At 46.1% G+C, this 16,374-nt stretch overlaps 1 protein-coding gene across 2 annotated transcripts in view; it reads left to right on the top strand.

Moving 5' to 3' along the window:
- Window positions 1–15,648, top strand: part of jmjd7 (jumonji domain containing 7) — a 47,434-nt gene extending 31,786 nt beyond the window's left edge. The window contains exons 7-8 of one of the 2 annotated variants that reach the window (XM_070877402.1): window positions 3,388–3,547; window positions 15,294–15,648. In XM_070877402.1, coding sequence (XP_070733503.1) covers window positions 3,388–3,547; window positions 15,294–15,460 — 327 coding nt within the window. In that variant the 3' untranslated portion in view covers window positions 15,461–15,648. Of the gene's footprint in view, window positions 1–3,387; window positions 3,548–14,632 lie in introns of both variants that reach the window. The other variant, XM_070877403.1, reaches the window with a different exon arrangement.
- Window positions 15,649–16,374: the final 726 nt, after the last annotated feature.

Here is a 16,374-nt window from a genome sequence, read left to right as displayed (position 1 = left end):
CTTTAACAAAACTGCTGACCCTCTAGCCTCATTGATTTTAGTCACTTCCCAAAGAACTATCCTACAGCAAGAGGACAGTGCATTAAAGCCAAGAATTGTTCTCCAGTTTCACTTTCATAAACCCATATACAGAGCTGAGAGTCTTATTGTAATGGTCACTGGAACTGCATACGCAACCCTTTGTCATTCACTCCCATCAAAAAGAATCCCAATTGTTCAAATTCCTTTCCATTCAACCTATCCACCTCGTCCTTCAATCGAAATCTATAATCACAGTGTCTTACTACCTCTTAAATGAGTCCAAAGTTTTCCCCTCCACTACCCAGTCACTCCCAATTTTAGAAATTGAATGGACTTTTTCTCATTCACTTCTTTGTATAGACTCCCAATGGACCAAACCTTTCCCCAGTCATTATTCTTATACAGAATTTCAGAGGACACTGCCCCGTCCCATTCATTCTACGATTGTATAATTCCAGTGAACTCCAAATTCAAGAGAATTCCAATAGAACAAACACTTTCCATTCGTTCATTTTTATTTGAAATAGACTCTTGTTCAGTGTTTTGTGTTCAGAATGAGTTGTTAACTGATCGAATGGGTTGGGATAAACTGATTTGATGGTCTGTTGTCTGCAGCAGTAGAAACCTTCACCAAATTTAATGGCAAACAATTTCTCTGTGCTAAAGCAAAATACTGTGGATGCTGGAATCTGAAATAAAAACAGCAAATGCTGGAAACCTCAGCAGGTCAGGCAGCATCTGTGGAGAGAAACAGAGTTAACGTTTCAGGTCTGTGACCCTTCGGCAGAACTGGTCACAGTTCCAACAAAGGGTCACAGACCTAAAACGTTAACTCTGTTTCTCTCCACAGATGCTGCTCCACCTGTTGAGATTTCCAGCCTTTTCTGTTTTCATTTCTCTGTGCTTTTCCCTTATAATTTGCCCTTCATTTTCTCCCTTGCTATCCAGAAGGCTCTGACTCTTGCTGGCTTGCTTCCACAGGCACCACACCATGCCCAAGGGGTCTTATCAAGCATGAGGTCAGCACACGTGAATCTGAAACCTTCCCTCACCCGATGCCCACTTTCCAGCACAGATCACTGAATGACTACCAAGTGTGGGCGCTCTGGTTTATTTTTGTGCCCCTCCAGGAGCACAGATGCCAACTGAAATCAACTCATTCAGCACAGACCAGGAATCACACCTGGGACCTTCTGACCAGTATAGGTTAATAATCCGCCAGGTTGCACCTTAACCTAGCAGGCCAAAGGGGAGCTATGTACAGCTCTGGATTTGATAGGAATTTAATTGTATCTATTTTCCAAATCGTCTCCAACATGAACCCTGAGATTTGCCTCTGAGATTGGGCCTATACTCATTGGAGTTTAGAAGAATGAGAGATGATGGGATGGGGGTAGTGTACTGACATGGATTGAGAACTGGTTGTCAGACAGGAAGCAAAGAGTAGGAGTAAATGGGTACTTTTCAGAATGGCAGGCAGTGACTAGTGGGGTACCGCAAGGTTCTGTGCTGGGGCCCCAGCTGTTTACACTGTACATTAATGATTTAGATGAGGGGATTAAATGTAGTATCTCCAAATTTGCTGATGACACTAAGTTGGGTGGCAGTGTGAGCTGCGAGGAGGATGCTGTGAGGCTGCAGAGCGACTTGGATAGGTTAGGTGAGTGGGCAAATGCATGGCAGATGAAGTATAATGTGGATAAATGTGAGGTTATCCACTTTGGTGGTAAAAACAGAGAGACAGACTATTATCTGAATGGTGACAGATTAGGAAAAGGGGAGGTGCAAAGAGACCTGGGTGTCATGGTACATCAGTCATTGAAGGTTGGCATGCAGATGCAGCAGGCGGTTAAGAAAGCAAATGGCATGTTGGCCTTCATAGCAAGGGGATTTGAGTACAGGGGCAGGGAGGTGTTGCTACAGTTGTACAGGGCATTGGTGAGGCCACACCTGGAGTATTGTGTACAGTTTTGGTCTCCTAACCTGAGGAAGGACATTCTTGCTATTGAGGGAGTGCAGCGAAGGTTCACCAGACTGATTCCCGGGATAGCGGGACTGACCTATCAAGAAAGACTGGATCAACTGAGCTTGTATTCACTGGAGTTCAGAAGAATGAGAGGGGACCTCATAGAAACATTTAAAATTCTGACGGGGTTAGACAGGTTAGATACAGGAAGAATGTTCCCAATGTTGGGGAAGTCCAGAACCAGAGGTCACAGTCTAAGGATAAGGGGTAAGCCATTTAGGACCGAGATGCGGAGGAACTTCTTCACCCAGAGAGTGGTGAACCTGTGGAATTCTCTACCACAGAAAGTTGTTGAGGCCAATTCACTAAATATATTCAAAAAGGAGTTAGATGAGGTCCTTACTACCAGGGGGATCAAGGGGTATGGCGAGAAAGCAGGAATGGGGTACTGAAGTTGAATGTTCAGCCATGAACTCATTGAATGGCGGTGCAGGCTAGAAGGGCCGAATGGCCTACTCCTGCACCTATTTTCTATGTTTCTATGATGTTATTGAAACATGTAAGATTATGAGGGGGCTTGACAGGTAGATGCAGAGAGGATGTTTCCGCTCGAGGGGCAATCTAGAACTAGGGGGCATAGATTCAGAATAAGGGGTCACCCATTTAAAATGGAGATGAGGAGGAATTTCTTCCCTCAGAGGGTCGTCAATCTTTGGAATTCTCTACCCCAGAGAGCTGTGGAGGCTGGGTCATTGAATATATTTAAGGTGGAGATAGACAGATTTTTGAACGATAAGGGAGTAAAGGGTTATGGGGAGCGGGCAGGCAAGTGGTGTTAAGTCCAAGATCAGATCGGCCATGATCTTATTAAATGGCGGAGCAGGCTCGAGGGGCCAAATGGCCTACTCCTGCTCCTATTTCTTTTGTTCTTATTTATTCTCACTCATATTAACTGGGGTTTGGGCACCACTCCAGCACGTAATTTAAGCTGACTCTCCAATGCAGTAACGACGGAGTGCTGCATTGTCCGAGGTGCTGCACTTCAAAGAGATTTTAAACTGAGGTCCCATTTGTCTACTCTGGTGGGCATTAAAGATTCCATGATACCATTTGAAGAAGAGCAGAGTGTTCAGGCATCCTCCTTCAACCATGATGAGCCGATGATGAACTGATTACGCATTTTAATATTGCTAGTGGTATTTTGATGCATAGTGGCTATCACATTTACCTATAGAACAGTGAATGCACATTAAAAAACAGTCATTTGTTGCTTGAAATACTTCGAGAGACATGATAAGGCAAGTATGACTCAGCTTCAAGTGGCAGCCTGACACATTAAAAATGGCGTATACACTGGTTTAATATCACTAATGGCCTCCTTCCTCCCTCCCCAAAACCAGGTACCATGGATTCCTCTTGACCCCCTGAACCCTGACCTCAGTCGTTACCCTGAATATTCTCACGCAAGGCCTCTCCACTGCACAGTGAGAGCAGGCGAGATGCTGTACCTCCCGTCTCTGTGGTTCCACCATGTGCGCCAGTCACACGGCTGCATTGCAGGTATATTAACGTGATCCGTCATAGATGTAAAAGGTAGATCCCAGGCATTGATCCACAGTGAGTGAATGAACACCACATAGGATGCACCAAAAAGGAGCTGTGTGTACTGTACAGTGTGTTACACAGGGAGCTGTGTGTACTGTACAGTGTGTTACACAGAGAGCTGTATGTACTGAACAGTTTGTTACACAGGGGGAGCTGTGTGTACAGAACAGTGTGTTACACAGGGGGAGCTGTGTGTACGGAACAGTGTGTTACACAGGGAGCTGTGTGTACTGAACATTGTGTTACACAGGGAGCTGTGTGTACGGAACAGTGTATTACACAGGGGAAGCTGTGTGTACGGAACAGTGTGTTACACAGGGGAAGCTGTGTGTACGGAACAGTGTGTTACACAGGGAGCTGTGCGTACTGAACATTGTGTTACACAGGGAGCTGTGTGTACTGAACATTGTGTTACACAGGGAGCTGTGTGTACTGAACAGTGTATTACACAGGGGAAGCTGTGTGTACGGAACAGTGTGTTACACAGGGAGCTGTGTGTACTGAACAGTGTGTTACACACAGGGAGCTGTGTGTACTGAACAATGTGAAGCTCCATAAGAACCTAAGTATTAGGAGCAGGAGTAGATCATTAGGCCCCTCGAGCACTATCCCCATATCCCTTGATTCCCTTAATATTCAAAAATCTATCGATCTCTGTCTTGAATATACTCAACGACTGAGCATCCACAGCCCTCTGGGGTAGCGAATCCCTAAGATTTACAACCCTCTGAGTAAAGAAATTTTTCCTCATCTCAGTCCTAAATGGCCGACCCCTTATTCTGAGACTGACCCCTGGTTCTAGACTCCCCAGTCAGAGGAAACATCCTCCCTGCATCTACCCTGTCAAGCCCTGTAAGAATGTTGCATGTTTCAATGAGATCACCTCTCATTCTTCCAAACGCTAAAGAATATAGGCCTAGTCTACTCACTCTCTCCTCATAGGACAATCCCCCCCATCCAGGAATCAGTCTGGTGAACCTTCGTTGCTCTCCCTCAATGGCAAGTATATCCTTCCTTAGGTAAGGAGACCAAAACTGTACGCCAGGGCCCTATATAATTGCAGTAAGATGTCTTTACTCTTGTACTCAAATCCTCTTATAATAAAGGTCAACATATCATTTGTTTTCATAATTGCTTGCTGTAGCTGCATGTTAACGTTCAATGATTCGTGTACAAGGACACCCAGGTCCCACTGAACGCCAACATTTCCCAATCTCTCACCGGTTAAAAAAATACTGTTTTTCTATTCTTCCTACCAAAGTGGATAACTTCACATTTCTCCACATTATATTCCATTTGCCATGTTCTTGCCCACTCACTTAGCCTGTCTATATCCCCTTGAAGTCTCTTTGCATCCTCCTCACAACTTACATTCCCACCTAGCTTTGTATCATCAGCAACCTTGGACAGTGCTGGGACCCCAACTATTTACAATCTATATAAACGACTTGGAGGAAGGGACTGAGTGTAATGTAGCCAAGTTTGCTGACGATACAAAAATGGGACGAAAAGCAATGTGTGAGGTGGACAGAAAAAATCTGCAGAAGGACATAGACAGGCTAAGTGAGTGGGCAAAAATTTGGCAGATGGAGTATAATGTTGGATAGTGTGAGATCATGTACTTTGGCAGAAAAAATCAAAGAGCAAGTTATTATTTAAATGGAGAAAGATTGCAAAGTGCCGCAGTACAGTAGGACCTGGGGGTACTTGTGCATGAAACACAGAAGGATAGTATGCAGGTATAGCAAGTGATAAGGAAGGCCAATGGTATCTTGGCCTTTATCGCAAAGGGGATGGAGTATAAAAGCAGGGAAGTATTGTTTTAGCTGTTTAGGGTATTGGTGAGGCCACACCTGGAATACTGCGTGCAGTTTTGGTTTCCATATTTACGAAAGGATATACTTGCTTTGGAGGCAGTTCAGGGAAGGTTCATTAGGTTGATTCCAGGGATGAGGGGGTTGACTTATGAGGAAAGGTTGTGTAGGTTGGGCCTCTACTCATTGGAATTCGGAAGAATGAGAAGATATGAGGGGGCTTGGCAAGGTGGATGCAGAGAGGATGTTTCCACTGATGGGGGAGACTAGAATTAGAGGGCATGATCTTAGAAGAAGGTGCCGCCCATTTAAAACAGAGATGAGGAGGAATTTCTTCTCTCAGAGGGTTGTAAATCTGTGGAATTTGCTGCCTTGGAGAGCTGTGAAAGCTGGGACATTGAATAAATTTAAGACAGAAACAGACAGTTTCTTGAGCGATAAGGGGTTATGAGGAGCGGGCGGGGAAATGGAGCTGATCAGCCATGATCTTATTGAATGGTGGAGCAGGCTCGAGGGGCCGTATGGCCTATTCCTGCTCCTATTTCTTATGTTCTTATATATTACATTTGGTCCCCTCATCCAAATCATTGATATAGATTGTGTGTAGCTGGGACCCAAGCACTGATCCTTGTGGCACTCCACTAGTTACAGTCTGCCAACCCGAAAATGACCCGTTTATCCCTACTCTCTGTTTTCTATTCGTTAACCAATCCTCAATCCATACTAGTATATTACCCACAACCCCATGAGCCCTAATTTTGTTAAATAACCTCTTGTGTGGTACCTTATAGAATGCCTTCTGAAAATCCAAATACACCACATCCACTGGTTCCCCCTTATCTATGCTGCTCATTACAACCTCAAAAAACTCTTAACAGATTTGTCAAACATCATTCCCCTTTCATAAACCTGTGTTGACTCTGCTCAATCCTATTATTATTTTCTAAGTGCCCTGTTAACACATCCCTAATAATACAGAGCATTAGTGATACCCGCTCCCCCATATGGCTCAGAGACTTGGACTATATACAGCAGACACCTCAAAACGCTGGAGAAGTACCACCAGTGCTACCTCTGCAAGATCCTGCAAATCCATTGGCAGGATAGTCGCACCAACATCAGTGTTCTCGCTCAGGCCAACATTCGAAGCACTGACCACACTCGACCAGCTCCGTTGGGCCGACCACATTGTTCGCATGCCTGACACAAGACTCCCAAAGCAAGCGCTCTATGCGAAGCTTCGACACGGCAAGCGAGCCCCAGGTGGGCAGAGGAAACGCTTCAAAAACACCCTCAAAGTCTCCTTAATAAAGTGCAACATCCCCACCGACTCCTGGGAATTCCTGGCCCACGACAGCCCAAAGTGGAGGAAGGGCATCCGGGAAAGCGCTGAACACCTCGAGTGTCATTGCCAATAACAAGCAGAAACCAAGCGCAGACAGAGGAAGGAGCGTGCATCAACCCAGGCTCCCCACCCACCTTTCCTTCAACTACCGTCTGCCCCACCTGTGAAAAGACTGTAGGTCCTGCATTGGACTGTTCAGTCACCTGGGAACTCACTTTTAGAGTGGAAGCAAGTCATCCTCGACTCTGAGGGACTGCCTATGATGATGATGAATGGATTCTAGCAATTCCAGACTACTGATGTCAGACTAACAAGGAGGACCCACATTTACTTTCGCTAATCTTTTCCTTTTTACATATCTATTGAAGCTTTTACAAGTCTGTTTTTATGTCTCTCACTTTTACACTCATTCTATTTTCCCTTTATCAATTTCTTGGTCCTCCTTTGCTGAATTCTAAATCCTCCCATCTTCAGGCTTACTGCTCTTTTTGGCAACATTATAAGCCTCTTCCTTTGATCTGGTACTATTTTTAACTTGTTAGCCATGGTTGGACCACTTTTCCTGTGGTGTTTTTGTGCCTTAAAGGAATGTATGTTTGTTGTAAATGATGTATTAATTCTTTAAATGCTAGCCACTGCTCGTCTAATGTCATACCTTTTAATGTAGTTTCCCAATCTCCCTTCACCAACTTGCCCCTTATACCTACATAGTTTGCTTTGTTTAGATTTAAGACCCTAGTTTTGGATTTAACTAAATCACTTTCAAACTTAATATAAAATTCTGTTATATTATGGTCACTCTTCCCTGAGAGCCCCTTTACTACAAGGTTGTTAATTAACCCTTTCTCATTGCACAATATTAGATCGAAAATAGTATGCTCCCTAGTTGGTTCCTCAACATACTGATCTAGAAAACTGTCTTGTATACATTCCATGAATTCGTCCTCCACATTATTACTGCAAATTTGGTTTGCCCAGTCTATATGTAGATTAAAGTCCCCCAAGATTACCGTATTACCCTCGTTACATGCGCCTCTAATTTCCTGATTTATACTCTGCCCTACATTACAACTACTGTTTGGGGGCCTATAAACAACTCCCACCAATGTTTTCTTCTCCTTTCTGTTAACGCCAATCAGGTTTCCGTCCTTGCCACAGTACTGAAACGGCCCATATCAAAGTCACAAATGACATACTAAGTGACTGTGACTGTAACAAAAGCAGCTCCAATTTTTCCAAGGGCTAGAACCTCCACTTTTTTTGTATGCTAAACACCCATTTAACCCCCATTTTACCGCTGAAATAACGTATAATGCCCATATATCACCCATTTTGGCACAAAATGGAAACTGACGGGCATTTTTAGGAAACTTATCGGCGAGCATAACTTTCCCCATGTGCTTAATGCCGGGAAAAAATATTACTGCCCGCCCACTTTGTTTGAGCGGAATCATCAGAATGGGCAAAATCAACGTCCATAATATTGCCGAACATTAACTTCCGCACGGAATTAACGCCGAGATTCAATACTACCACCTGCCCACTTTTTTCTTGTCGTAAAGAGCATATTTACCGAAACTAGTGGCCATGAGATCGCCCAGCGTCAATTTCACCACCTCGCACACATATCGCCCACAATATCGCTCGCCCAAAAAAACGCCAGAAAAAGTGGAACTAACCGGAACTAATCACAGCGTTGTGGACGCCTTGTTCTAGATCACATGTCGCGTCCTTTAAAAGGCTGCTGTGCTTCAACCTCGGTGGAGTTCGGATGTACTCTGCAGGTCGTTGGAGTTGATGTGAACATCTCTACAAACATCTTGACCACACTATGACCGATTGGAATTGAAGAGGTGTCTTCCTCGGGACATTCCTTGGTTGTGAGCAATCAGTGGAAAACAGAGAGCTACTGCAATGGAGCCTGTCCTTTTTCACCCTCTCTTGGTGACCAATTACATGCAGCAGACTCGAGATCGCCAAAGGTACACTCCACTGCATTATGTGCCCAATGTAAGACGTGACAGACTGATGAGGAGGACCAGACGTTACACCCCCCGCAAGTACAAGGAGAAACATTCTTACCTTGACTTGCCCAACACCACCTGCCTTCGGAGACTCCGCTTCCACAAAGAAATTATCACTGAGGCATGCCAGCTGATAAAGGCAGATCTGCAGCCTGTCAGCACCATCAGTACTGCACTGTCCATCGAGGTCAAAGTCACCGCGGCGCTGTCGTTCTATGCCTCGGGTTCTTTTCAGGCCACAGCTGGAGACATTTGCGGACTTTCTCAACATTGCTGCATTAGACAGGTCATTGAAGCCCTGTACACACGCAGGAGGGACTTGATCAGCTTCCCTGTGACCAGGGAGGCACAGAGTGAGAGGGCTCGAGGATTCTCCAGAATTGCAAACTTCCCCAAAGTGCAGGGAGCAATAGATTGTGTACACATCGCGACGCGGGCAGCTTTTCAGGATGCAGAGGTTTTCAGGAACCGCAAGGGATTCCACTCCCTGAATGTCCACCTCGTTGTCGACCACCAGCAAATTATAATTGCAGTGAATGCTCAATTTCCGGACAGCATCCATGATGTGCACATCCTGTGTGAGAGCACTGTATCTGACTTGTTTAACAATGAGCCACAAGGCCAATGCTGGATGCTTGGTGACAAAGGATATGGCCTCGCCACCTGGCTGATGACTTCCCCTGCGTGACACCCACACCGAGGCCAAGAGGCGATACAAAGAGAGCCACAGAGCAACTCACAATATCGTGAAGAAAACCATTGGAGTGCTGAAGCAGCGCTTTAGATGCCTGGACCACTCGGGAGGCAAGCTCCAATACCACCCTGAGCAGGTAGCTCAATTCATGGTGGTCTGCTCCATGCTACACAACTTGGCTATCAGGAGGGGACAAGAATTGCCTGATGAGTCTGACAGTCCACCTCACCAGAGAGAGGACGAGGAGACGGACGCTGACATCGGTCCAGACAATCAGGCTGACGCTGAAGCCATGTCCCCGCCCCCTGTAGACTGCTTGAAAGGGCCTGTGGTGGCATGATAGCTGCAAGAGCCTTACGTCAGGAGCTCATCAATGAGCGCTTTGCCTGAAAGAACATTGGCGGTATTTACAAAGCTGACACTGCTGGGTGTGCAGGTCATACATCAATGGTGGGCATCACCTTGGTGACAGTTAAAGTTTAAGTTCATTGAAGTTAAGTGTAATTATACCCTTTGATAAGGAATCACCAGCGTATAACGGTGCAGCTATCTTAGCCAATGCGCTGCAAGATTTTGTTGAACAAAAAACATTTGAAGGTATGAGGCGTGAATTGGCTAGGATAGATTGGCGAATGATACTTAAGGGGTTGACTGTGGATGGGCAATGGCAGACATTTAGAGACCGCATGGATGAACTACAACAATTGTACATTCCTGTCTGGCGTAAAAATAAAAAAGGGAAGGTGGCTCAACCGTGGCTATCAAGCGAAATCAGGGATAGTATTAAAGCCAAGGAAGTGACATACAAATTGGTCAGAAATAGCAGCGAACCCGGGGACTGGGAGAAATTTAGAACTCAGCAGAGGAGGACAAAAGGTTTGATTAGGGCAGGGAAAATGGAGTACGAGAAGAAGCTTGCAGGGAACATTAAGGCGGATTGCAAAAGTTTCTATAGATATGTAAAGAGAAAAAGGTTAGTAAAGACAAACGTAGGTCCCCTGCAGTTAGAATCAGGGGAAGTCATATCGGGGAACAAAGAAATGGCAGACCAATTGAACAAGTACTTTGGTTCGGTATTCACTAAGGAGGACACAAACAACCTTCCGGATATAAAAGGGGTCAGAGGGTCTAGTAAGGAGGAGGAACTGAGGGAAATCTTTATTAGTCGGGAAATTGTGTTGGGGAAATTGATGGGATTGAAGGCCGATAAATCCCCAGGGCCTGATGGACTGCATCCCAGAGTACTTAAGGAGGTAGCCTTGGAAATAGCGGATGCATTGACAGTCATTTTCCAACATTCCATTGACTCTGGATCAGTTCCTATGGAGTGGAGGGTAGCCAATGTAACCCCACTTTTTAAAAAAGGAGGGAGAGAGAAAACAGGGAATTATAGACTGGTCAGCCTGACCTCAGTAGTGGGTAAAATGATGGAATCAATTATTAAGGATGTCATAGCAGCGCATTTGGAAAGAGGTGACATGATAGGTCCAAGTCAGCATGGATTTGTGAAAGGGAAATCATGCTTGACAAATCTTCTGGAATTTTTTGAGGATGTTTCCAGTAGAGTGGACAAGGGAGAACCAGTTGATGTGGTATATTTGGACTTTCAGAAGGCTTTCGACAAGGTTCCACACAAGAGATTAATGTGCAAAGTTAAAGCACATGGGATTGGGGGTAGTGTGCTGACATGGATTGAGAACTGGTTGTCAGACAGGAAGCAAAGAGTAGGAGTAAATGGGTACTTTTCAGAATGGCAGGCAGTGACTAGTTGGGTACCGCAAGGTTCTGTGCTGGGGCCCCAGCTGTTTACATTGTACATTAATGATTTAGATGAGGGGATTAAATGTAGTATCTCCTAATTTGCGGATGACACTAAGTTGGTTGGCAGTGTGAGCTGCGAGGAGGATGCTATGAGGCTGCGGAATGACTTGGATAGGTTAGGTGAGTGGGCAAATGCATGGCAGATGAAGTATAATGTGGATAAATGTGAGGTTATCCACTTTGGTGGTAAAAACAGAGAGACAGACTAATATCTGAATGGTGACAGATTAGGAAAAGGGGAGGTGCAGCGAGACCTGGGTGTCATGGTACATCAGTCATTGAAGGTTGGCATGCAGGTGCAGCAGGCGGTTAAGAAAGCAAATGGCATGTTGGCCTTCATAGCGAGGGGATTTGAGTACAGGGGCAGGGAGGTGTTGCTACAGTTGTACAGGGCCTTGGTGAGGCCACACCTGGAGTATTGTGTACAGTTTTGGTCTCCTAACTTGAGGAAGGACATTCTTGCTATTGAGGGAGTGCAGCGAAGATTCACCAGACTGATTCCTGGGATGGTGGGACTGACCTATCAAGAAAGACTGGATCAACTGGGCTTGTATTCACTGGAGTTCAGAAGAATGAGAGGGGACCTCATAGAAACATTTAAAATTCTGAGGGGTTTAGACAGGTTAGATGCAGGAAGAATGTTCCCAATGTTGGGGAAGTCCAGAACCAGGGGTCACAGTCTAAGGATAAGGGGTAAGCCATTTAGGACCGAGATGAGGAGAAACTTCTTCACCCAGAGAGTGGTGAACCTGTGGAATTCTCTACCACAGAAAGTAGTTGAGGCCAATTCACTAAATATATTCAAAAGGGAGTTAGATGAAGTCCTTACTACTAGGGGGATCAAGGGGTATGGCGAGAAAGCAGGAAGGGGGTACTGAAGTTGCATTTTCAGCCATGAACTCATTGAATGGCGGTGCAGGCTAGAAGGGCCGAATGGCCTGCTCCTGCACCTATTTTCTATGTTTCTCTGTTCTATGTTTCTATTTAAACTGAACATTAGTCTGAAATCATCAGTATTTCTGTACAAATCAATCCTTCCCCTGCTTCTCCTCCCCACCTCTACCCCTTACCCCCCTGACTCCAAGCCGCCGAGGAGCTCCTCATTGTGGGTGGTGGGGCGGGGGTTGACAGCCGAACCGCTGCTTGGACGGAAATGGGAGAGGACAGTTCCGAGGTGGGAACGTGCTCCGAGCAAAAAGCAAGATGTTGCTGCTGGCTCTCGTGTGGTTGGCAATGGGGGTGCGGCACCTTGGGGTGCAGTGCCGTGCTTCGGGACCACTGGGAGCCCTCTGCCACCAGTGTTCCTGGCTACCAGCTCCAGGGCCTCCTCCATCCCTTCCATGTTTTATCTTATTTGTTGGACAAAAACTCGGTGCCAACTATGTTCTTGGTGCTTAGTAGGCATTTTGCTGCTGGTGAATCTCCCTCGTGCCTCCCACAACAGCCAGACAAGGACACACCACAGCCACACACGCTTTCAGTCCCTCTGAGCTCCCTCTCTATCTGTCTCCTCTTCTGCGCATGTCATGACCCTTAACCTCCTGAATTGCGGGAATCGAGCATTGCCATGCCGTTGCTAAGGACGGCGACACTTTACGGCAGAAGGTCAAAAAATTTAACACTAACGCCCATTTCATATCGCTCGAGGTAATGCCCATTTTCAAAAATTGAGACTAGGTGCTTTGAGAATGGGTGAGAAGCCGGCGATCTGAAAACCCTTTTTTACCACCCACGCCGGAAATATCACCCATTTTTGGGCGAAAAGCACGAGCCTCCTATCAATAAGAGCAGACATTGATGACGAGATCCAACACCGCCTCCAGTGCGCCAGTGCAGCCTTTGGCCACCTGAGGAAAAGTGTTTGAAGACCAGGCCCTCAAAACTGTCACCAAGCTCATGGACTATAGGGCCGTAGTAATACCCGCCCTCCTGTATGGCTCAGAGACGTGGACCATGTACAGTAGACACCTCAAGTCGCTGGAGAAATACCACCAACGATGTTTCTGCAAGATCCTACAAATCCCCTGGGAGGACAGATGCACCAACATTAGCGTTCTTGTCCAGGCCAACATCCCTAGCATTGAAGCACTGACCACACTTTATCAGCTCTGCTGGGCAGGTCACATAGTTTGCATGCCAGACACGAGACTCCCAAAGCAAGCACTCTACTCGGAACTCGTCCACGGTAAACGAGCCAAAGGTGGCCAGCGGAAACGTTACAAGGACACCCTCAAAGCCTCCCTGATAAAGTGTGACATCCCCACTGACACCTGGAATACCCTGGCCAAAGACTGCCCTAATTGGAGGAAGTGCATCCGGGAGGACGCTGAGCTCCTCGAGTCTCATCGCCGAGAGCATGCAGAAATCAAGTGCAGGCAGCGGAAGGAGCTTGCGGCAAACCAGTCCCACCCACCCTTTCCCTCAACTGTCTGTCCACCTGTGACCGGGACTGTGATTCTCGTATTGGACTGTTCAGTCATCTAAGAACTCATGCTAAGAGTGGAAGCAAGTCTTCCTCGATTCAGAGGGACTGCCTATGATGATGATGATGATAGTACTCCAACTTTTGTCTTACTAAGGCTTTATATAGATTCACCATTATATCTGACTTTTATATTGTATTTTATACTTTTGCCACACAACCTCATCTTTGGTAATATCGATCTTAGATGCCGCTTTTAATGCCTTGTGAGCCTGAACCCCTAAACCCTTTTGCTATTCCACATCACCCAACCTTCCCCCATTTAAAGTATGATTATTTATATATTTAGCAAAATGTACCACCTCACACTTACTGATTTTGAATCCCATCTGCCTTCTCCCCTCCGCCCCCCCCCCCCCCCCCACCCCTCATTCCACCTTCTTACCAATCACTGTCTCTTTGGAGCTTGCTTTCTTCTCCAGAATTAGTTAGTATGCCTCCTCTTTTAGAACTGTCTGTAAATTTGGACACCACTCCCTCTAGCCTGATATCTAAATCATTGTTGTACACAGTGAACAAAACAGGCACACCTAAGTCAGATGAATCACATATACGCGGTAAAGCTCGTCTCCCAGTAAAATGCCTCAATCTGAACCTCAGAATAGCACCCCCTACTGTACCAATATGACACTTTTCCCCACCACCATCCATCCTGTGGCCTCTCGAGGTGAGAGTACCAATTTTGTGCCTCATTTCGAGCCTGTGCTCAATAAGAATGGACTGAGACTGCACCTTCAGGAGAGCAGAGCAGAACATTGGATGTTTTTTTGTTTAAAAATTGAGAAGAAATGCAGCATTTTGTTCTGTGAGAGTGTTGGCACAAACGCAGTCCGGAGTTTGATTTCTTCTTTCCGTTTCAGTGAATTTCTGGTATGACATGGAGTACGACATCAAGTACAATTACTTTCAGTTTCTGGACTCGGTAACAAAAGCGATGAATACAGTGTGATTTACTCAGTCAGAGCTCCAGGACAGTGCAGGCAGAGATAAATCCGGATGCAGATTGCCTCAATTGAACCATATAAATTCAGCCAAGATTGTGAACTGCATCGTGGGCTAACCTTTTTATTACGTGCATGATTAGTCACTGCGTCACTGCAAATGACACACGTTTGTCTTCACTTTGGAGAGAGTGCCAATTACCATGGGGAAATCAGTGCTAGAATTGCAAAGCAGTTACTATGCAACCAAAGAAATAATGTGCTATAAATCAGAATCAAGAAAGTATATAGAACCTGTGTTCATGGGGCACCGTTTCCCAAGCCCAGGTGGATAATTACCCTGACATTCAGTGAACACAAATCTGCCGCTCCACAAAAGGAGATCCACGAGGTGCTTTTCAAGATTGTGCATCCTGTTCCTCATCACGCGAGGGCATTTTATCATTTTGTTACTGACCTAGTTCATCGGTAGGCAGACTGGTGAAGGAGAGACTTCGGCATATTGTTCAATCATAACTCCATGCAAACTGCAAAACTCCCACCATTGACAATAATCCCTGTTGTGGTTTCAATAATGCAGATGGACTAACAGACTATCAGTGGCATCCTACATGGAGACACATGCATGACCATTCTGGCTACGCCTGCCTTCTGACGTTAGCTCGTTACACAGCTTTCAGCAAGGTGCAAGAAGCTAAAAACTCCAGGAAGACAAGGTCCGAACTGTGCATCAAGCAATGTATTTAGTCAATGGAAGCACAGACAGTAGGTTTTACTCGACATCACCAATTGCAGTACAGAGAGGATAGAGAGTGAGCGGCAATAGAGAACCAACTTCATTCCACACGTGAGGCTGATGGGCATCGAGTAGAGGAGTCTTGTGGAATAAACTGGATATTCCTGTGTTTGTTGTATAATAAATGATGCATCGTGAACATGATTTCTCTCATTCACAGCACATTGTCAATACCGATTTGGTCCTTCACAGCACGTCGTCAACAACAGTTTATACACACCGCCCCCTAAACCGCACGGTGCCAATAAGAGTTTGTACACACCGCCCCCGAAACCGCACGGTGTCAATAGCGGTTTATACACACCGCCTCCGAAACCGCACGGTGTTAAGAACGGTTTATACACACCACCCCCCTGAACCGCACGGTGTCAATAGCAGTTTATACACACCGCCCCCGAAACCGCACAGTGTCACTAACGGTTTATACACACCGCCCCCTAAACCGCACGGTGCCAATAACAGTTTGTACACACCGCCCCCTAAACCGCGCGGTGTTAATAGCGGTTTATACACACCATCCCCCTAAACCGCACGGTGTCAATAGCAGTTTATACACACCGCCCCCGAAACCGCACGGTGTCACGAACGGTTTATACACACCGCCCCCTAAACCGCACGGTGTCACTAACGGTTTATACACACCGCCCCCGAAACCGCACGGAGTCAATAACGGTTTAAACACACCGCCCCCCCCTTAACCGCACGGTGTCACTAACGGTTTCTACACACCGCCCCCGAAACCGCACGGTGTCACTAACGGTTTATACACACCGGCCCCTAAACCGCACGGTGTCAGTAACGGTTTATACACACCGCTCCCTAAACCGCACAGTGTCAGTAACGGTTTATACACACCACCTCCTAA

The sequence above is a fragment of the Pristiophorus japonicus genome, chromosome 4 (genome assembly GCF_044704955.1).
Source record: "Pristiophorus japonicus isolate sPriJap1 chromosome 4, sPriJap1.hap1, whole genome shotgun sequence".
Classification (NCBI taxonomy): domain Eukaryota; kingdom Metazoa; phylum Chordata; class Chondrichthyes; family Pristiophoridae; genus Pristiophorus; species Pristiophorus japonicus.
The sequence above is the reverse complement of the archived record's forward strand: the minus strand, read 5'-3'. Positions and strand labels throughout refer to the sequence as shown.